This window comes from Halyomorpha halys, unplaced genomic scaffold (genome assembly GCF_000696795.3).
Source record: "Halyomorpha halys isolate HHAL.00 unplaced genomic scaffold, Hhal_1.1 Scaffold74.1, whole genome shotgun sequence".
Taxonomy (NCBI): domain Eukaryota; kingdom Metazoa; phylum Arthropoda; class Insecta; order Hemiptera; family Pentatomidae; genus Halyomorpha; species Halyomorpha halys.
In genome coordinates, this window is record NW_027104736.1 from 232,432 (window position 1) to 240,081 (window position 7,650).

The following is a 7,650-nucleotide window of genomic DNA, read 5'->3' on the forward strand; positions in this document are numbered from 1 at the left end:
ATTTTTTTATTTGGATACAAAATATATTTGGTTCGTTACAACTAATGTTGTGGTTTATTTAATAAACCAAGGAAACATTGGTTGTACGGAAGCAAAAATATAATTTATGTAATGAACATCAAGGTTTCCTGCAAATATATATTTCCATATATTATATCCTAGCTTCCTGGTTTTCGCATGCGCTATTGTTTATTAATTTCAACTCTTCAATACAAACTGGATCTTAGCACAATCGTTGAAATAGCTACTATTTCTTTTTTTTTTTTTGTTTGTTTGCATGTTTTCGAAGATGAGCAAGGTCTAATATCAAATAAGATTGAAAATTCAATAACAGATTTAAGTTCAACATCGGCCTGAGTTATTGGTAAGCTCTATGCGAACCTTTACCTTATTTTATCTTGAACGGTTTGAACGATTTTGTTGAAGCTTGCCTAATGTGTTCTGCTTAAAACCGATTTAACTATATAAACTCTTTCAAAGAAAATGTTTTACTTTATTTGCGCATAAACCAAAAAGTATAAATTTTATAACAGTGGTTTGAAATGATTTTAAATTCCACCCAAAAAAAAAAAAAACTAAAATCGTTGATATAAGACCATTATTAGCAATGAAACAGTGCGTTGGACCACATTTTGCCTCATTGTTTTTAATAATGAATAATAATCTTTGTAACTGGCCAAGAAAAACAAAAATTAAATCCCTCTCAAAATATGACGTTCTACTTTTTACGATAAGTAGAATCAAAAATTAAATTAAAAAAAAATACCTATCAGCGATTGTTAGTCGTTCGTCACTTAAGTCACAGGTAATGATCCTCGAAGCTTAACATTTCTAACCATCTAAGTGTTTCAAAATGGTGGCTGATGAGATGTTCTCTACAGCCAGTTCTAAAGATAGAGGGAAAATAAAAAGAGTTTCGGATCCATATTGGACCATTACTGGCAAAAATACAGTATATGTAAACATCAAAAAAATATATACGCGAATTTGTGATTTATATACTTATATAATGACATTACACTTTATGATTGTCGAATATACTCGTATATCATACACCATTAAATTGGAAAAGTGTAAGAATAATAATAATAAGAAAAATTCAATATGTCCAAGAAGAGACACATAAAAAACCTCTCGTTCATAGTTTAATTGTTCTTTCTGCTCTCGATATATTTTTTCGGTGATAAAATTGTATTATAAATAAATAAAATTTCGATTTCTGTTTACTATTTTTGTTTTGATAATTTTTGCATAGAATTTATTAATTTTCGATAGCCAAGGAAATAGTTATTTAATACACCTTAATTAACTGTATAATCATGTGCAATGGTTTAATAAGAAGGTATAAATGGATGTATAGCAAAATAAAAGGTCATAACTAATAGCAAATACAACGTATGGCCTACATTGCTGTGTACGTCCTTTGGTAAAGGAAGAACAATGTCGTAATGATTGCCATAAAAATTAACAACGTTGAAGGATACAAACCAACGAACCAGTGATAATAAATAATACGATCTTAATTTATTAAATTGAAGAAACAAATAGATATATGATTTTCAATTTATTTGTTTTTAAGGATCCGGAAAAATGATATTGGCTTTAAGTAATGAATAATTATTCAGGAAGATTTTACGTTTAGGAGGTTTATGACGCAGTCGCTTTTTTACTTCTTTTAAGGAAACAAAATTATATACCAATTAATTATAGATTTTAAAATGTAAATGCAAAACTTTTTTTAAATGAGACTAATTGGTATGTAGTTTTTCTAGTAACAATAGTTTTTATTTTTTATGAAATAGGTGATGTTGAACAAAATTACAATGAATAACTTTTACGCTATTACAGATTATGATATTGACATTATCTCTCTTATTGTTTACATAAAATATTATGGAGATATCCATTTTTAGCTGATTGGAAATCAGAAAAAAAGATTCAAAGTATCATATATCTTTCAGTATATTTGTTAAAATACTTCAAAATAATATGTGTAAATTTGAGAACTTCTATTAACATACTCCTAAAGTATAACATTACTCGATATTAAAAATGAAGCTTTTAAAACCTATTAGATATTAATTAATCGTTAAAAAAGCACTCACAGTACTATAATTATCTTTAAAAAAATGAAAAATAGAAAATCCTCAGTTTATAAATGATTTAACCTTGAATGGCATTTGTATATTAAGTGTGTTATTCTCTGAATCTATTTAAAACAGAAATAATAATTTAATTTGCGGTATGTCGGCCCTCTCAACTTGTTTTATCTTAGATTGCAGTTGTTAATCACAGTAGTGGTTAGTAAAGGCAAACCACTACCTTGAACACAACAAATGATAAAATTTAAAATAAATATATTTAATGTAATGGGTCATTCTCTTTAAGTGGTAGAAGTTCGAGTACACATTAATAATAATAACAATAAAAACTTAGTGAACCCGAAGGTTCGATGCCGATACCACAAATCGTTCTCTACATGTATCTTCCCAGTGAAACCTCTCCCAACCCATTCTACTAAATTAAGTGTTAACGCAATCCTCCCATCAACGTTTCAGTCTACACCTTGGACATTTACCCGTCCGTTGAGTGTTTATTAACATTTTAGGGATCCACTCATTACTAAGCCCTACATCTTATACGCCGCAATTATGTGACCTGAATTATGTTCACCGGATACTGTTCCTTCAATTTAGCGTTTTGTAGCCTTCTTAATTCTCCCTTCAGTTTATTATTTTTCAGTTCGAATATTTTACGTAAACTTTATTATCAAAATCCTTAAGCCACTGTTCTTCCCTTTGTTTAAGAGGCCACGTTTCGCATTCATCAAGAACAGTGGAAAGGATAATAGATTTGTAAATTCTAACTTTTAAGTATTTTTTGATAAAAAATCGGGAGCAAAGAAATTTCGAAATTGAAAAACAACAGGCATTTCCCGCCTTCAACTTCGCTTTATTTCCTCATTAATTTCGTTATTTCAAGTTACCGTAGAACCTATAGACTTCAACCTATCTATCTGTTCAAACGTATTTCCTCCTATATCTGTAATACCTATATATTTTTTAATCTCATCTTTTTACTCTATTTCTGTTAGGTATTTCTGTGTATATTCCTGAAGAGGGCACACATGCAAATTAATATATAATTGTACAACTAACTAGAAAAATAAATTACAATTTTTAATAGTAATTTCAACTACTTGTTGAACCATTGTTATTGTAGTAACGGTCCAAAATTTCAATCACTAGTTGAACCAAAGTAATGGCAATTAAATTTGATTGTAATTAGTAACTGCAATTACTTTCTAACCCAACAGTATGATTAGTTCAGTTTTTTATATGTGTTTGAATAAACTTAGAAAGTATTTTAAATAAGGTGATTTGCTCAGTATCACGCTCGATCGCCAAATTTTTACTCAATTAAGGGTACCCAATTTAAGAGGCTGAGTGAACCCCAGGAGTGTTCCAAAAACCAACAGGAGTTGACTCACGGCTACAGTGAAACAGAAAACAATTTTTTGCCCAGGTGGATCCGAACTCGGGTCCTTGGAATTAGTAGCCACGGGCCTTACCCCGCGCTGCCTAGAAAGGATTTAGCGAGTTTAATTTAATTCAAACAATGTTCGGTAAGCTTCCTATGTATTAATATTATAAATTCAACATTAAAGTTCATTATTGTAGCATTTGGGTGTTTTATGTACGTTTTTCAGTCGTTTTCTGCACAAAAATCCGGTCTCTACTTTTAAAAAAACAACTGGGTCCTCAGTTTGTAAAAGTAACAGTAATATTAGGTCCGAGTGAAAATTGGAAAACAGCCATCGAGGAAATTCCACACCACAGCGTATCTCCAAAACCCGATTCGTGTACAGGTACTTCTATGTCAATGATAGAATTGAAAATGATAATAGAAGTAGAAAGTTTACGCACTCCTTTGATGAACTACATCTCACATCATCATACGATGATAAAAGAAGAACGGTTATATGACGAATTTTGCAAGGACAAGGGCGTGGAACTAATGACGTACCTGAGCAGGGAAAGATCTACTCAGGACCCTAATTACTAAGAGCTAATTATAGTAACCATATTTTTATTTTTTTCATTGGAATATTTTTTTTTTTTATTGATAGATATTACAATCTGCCACAAAGTTGTGGGCAATAGGTAATAGTGATGAATGATCTCATACATACTAAAATAAAAAAAACTTAAAATATATACAAACAAAAAAATTAACAAAATGAACATAATCAAACTATCTATATGAAAAATAAATAAATAAAATTCTTGTTAATAGTTTTATATGGCGAATAATATTAGATTAGCATACGTCTATTAGTAGTTTTCAAAATGAAGCTAGTTAAATTCTTTGTTTAGTAGCTTACAATGTTCTTTGTAGGAATTGCTGTTTCCATTGTTATTGCCAAACATAGTCACAAATAGTGATTTCTCTTTTAAAAAAAAAAAAAGGTTTTTGGAAAACTGTACCTTGGTCACTATCAAACGTTTATAACCGTAGTAGGGCTCGAATTTAAAATTGCTAACTTTTAATTTTTAATCTTAAACCATAAAACAATCTAATTAATTGTTGTCATGTGATTGGTAGTTTTTTTAGGTACTAAGCATAAAATTAAAAATTAAAGTAGATTTTAAGGATTTTCAATAATGAAATGCAATACCAGTCATGAGCAGAGGTCGTCCAAGGTTGTCCTTTATAAGATAAAAGCAACTTAATTTATTTATTTTTTAGGAGGGGATAAGGTTCTCAAAAAATGAATCTACCCTGGGCCCTAAACGACCGAGGTACGCTACTGCCTGGAACAAATTTACTTAGAAACATTTGGAACGTTTAAAATTTACTTAAAGCCATATTACATAGAATGAATCATGTATGGAAATAGTTTTTTAAATAAGAAAATAATGCAAATAATCTAAAATGTTTTCCTATTTTTCAGAGAACTGCATCTAAGTTGAATTTGAATTTAAGCCCTCAAGTTGAAAGATATTTTCTCTAAGAATCCCATATTAAAATTTTTTTATCCAATTGAAATCACTGAGGTAAGTGCGCTAGAGAAGACCTAATAGAAGTGACATATTCGACTTCACTGCCAATAGAAACTTGGTGAGAACCAATAGAAACAATGAGCAATCATGTTTCATTTGACATTTTCAAAACCTCAGAAAAAAAGTGGATGGATGTCAATAAGTCCTAAACATCGTATATAGAAGCGGTTTCCAAAATTTTATTGCCGAAGTACTTTGGTTTTACTGAAAAAAAAAATTGTAGTACAATTATCCTTAGATGTTCAATATGTCGGGACATTATAAATGATTTATGAAATAACTAAATTATTATTATTTTATGAACTCTCATAAAATATAATATCAAATATGAACATGAAAATAAATAATTCTCATATTTTAAGGTTTTAAAATCTGTTTGAATTAGTGGAATAAAAAAGTTAATCAATGAAGACCGTTCTTAAACTTATCTCGACAATTGGAATTATAATCATAATATTTTGAACAGGTGTAATGTATTATCTGTTTCTTTTACCTTGCAAATAATTTTTGTAGCGTCATCCTCTTCAGAAGATTTCTTCGTCACTCCTGATTCAGGAACAACCTTCACTATTCATTGAGATGTCGGTACTAATATCAAATGTGAAAATGCTTCTCAATAAGTCAGACAAACTTTATTTAATCTAATAACGTTTATTACAATATTTTTTTCCGCTTCGATATAATTCAACAGATATAACTAAGAAATTTAAGAATAAGACTTTCGTCGAATAGTTTTAGAAGTTTAGAAGGATGGCAGTAAATCTTTTGCTTCAAATCATTTGTGATATTTTAGCAAATGACATATTTCTTCTTTAATCTTTTCGAGGCCTCTTTCTCTACAAAGAATGCATATTTTTGAGTTAATCTTTGAACCAAAAAGAATTTTAGGCCTTTTTTACAATAATCATATAAATGTAGAAAATCATATTTTAACTTATATATAACAATTATAAAAGATAGATTGATATTATAAGTCTTAATTATAAGTTATAAGAACGCTTGATAATAGGAAAGTGATTTTAATTAAGTCTCACAATTAGCGTCGCGAATGAATTTTTTATTGCAACCATCTTTTCTCTGTATAATGACCATGTTATGTTTGTTATACAAAATTATCATTTTTGTTGTTTATAACTTAAAATTAAACATAGAACTAATTCGTCGTGTTCTAAAAAAAACATAAAATAAAATTCAATGAGTCATGGCGTTATTCAATTTCAGGTGCTCTTTAAATATTGCTCGATTGAACTATCTTAAAGTTCCCTCTTCTCGTTGTAAGCTAATATTTAAAAAGTGATATAGGCCCGACGCTCACCGGGGGTTTAACGGGGCGGGTCCGGCGGGGAAGGATTGCCTTTTTTGCGTTGTTATCTCCTCTTGTGAGATTGCGACATGTCGTACATCGACCAACCTACTCCCTATAATAGTCTTTTTGAAAAGTCAGATAAGTAAGGCTACCACGGTTAATTTCATTTACGGAACGGCCGTTCCAATAATTCAACTAGCATAAGCCACCACAACACCACCTGGACCCTGCACATCACCTTAAAATATTTATGACAAATAATTTTTTTCTTCCTTTTAGGTTATTATCTCTCTTTCTTAAAAAAAACTGATTCAATTTAAAAATTTGTTAGCTAGTTTTATTTCGTACTTAAAATTGCAGTTAAATTGCTTAATTAAATTAAAATACTTCACAAGAAAAAAAATCGAATTTGTCAAAAAGATGAATCGTATGGACCAATAAGTTCAATTTTTATTAAGGAATATGAAAGAACCACGTTATAATAATTTTTTAAGGACAACCGACCCGAAAGTTAAAAAGACAATTTTCCTCCATATTGTTCTAAAGTAATTGTTCTTTGTGAAATATAATTATCCTCTTTTTAAAATATATTTTCTACTACTGCATGGTTTAGGATGTGTATGTATATAAATAAATATATAATATGTTCACCTGTCCCATGAAGAAATATGACAGTAGTAGCTGGCCTTTCCGTAGCTTCTACTATTTCAGTCACTAATGGGCTGGGAGGGCAGCAGTAGAAGGATAGTGTACAAGTCAGGACACATATGATGTTGGTGGACATCCTCTAGCAAATAAACAGAAGCAGAATAGACGTGGCGGAGGCCACCATAGAACTCTAGATGACCTCTTCTTCATAGACTATGTTACAGACTGAACGTCGAAGTAGTTAGAAGGTGGTGGGGAAACCCAAGAGGAAACAGACTCTGAGGCCATCCGGGTCTCCCCAGATCAATGTTCTGGGTCTCCTCTTTGTACAGATTTTTCTCTATACACTCATAATATTAAGCCGGCTAAGAATTAGAAATAAAAAAATAACTCGGATGCTTAGCTATAAAATGTACACCCGAAAATATATTCCATCATTTTCTTTCATATTAACCCTCCTCCAAGAAAATTCGTTGAACGAAAGCGCTCCGAATGAGGCTTATTTTTGAAGTTAAGGATGCCAAACTGACATAAACGTTTTAGACACATTTATCGCTAATATAAATCATTGTATTTCTATGTTTTTTGAACAAAAATCTATTTTTAGACTCTAGCGTACGAAACTTGAGTTAA

General features: G+C 30.3%; 1 protein-coding gene across 1 annotated transcript in view; it reads right to left on the bottom strand.

Moving 5' to 3' along the window:
• The window catches only part of LOC106692853 (lysophospholipase-like protein 1), a 21,660-nt gene extending 14,410 nt beyond the window's left edge, over positions 1 to 7,250 (bottom strand). The window contains exon 1 of the mRNA XM_014439065.3: positions 7,021 to 7,250. Coding sequence (XP_014294551.1) covers positions 7,021 to 7,153 — 133 coding nt within the window. The 5' untranslated portion in view covers positions 7,154 to 7,250. The remainder of the gene's footprint in view (positions 1 to 7,020) is intronic.
• Between the last annotated feature and the right edge of the window lie 400 nt (positions 7,251 to 7,650).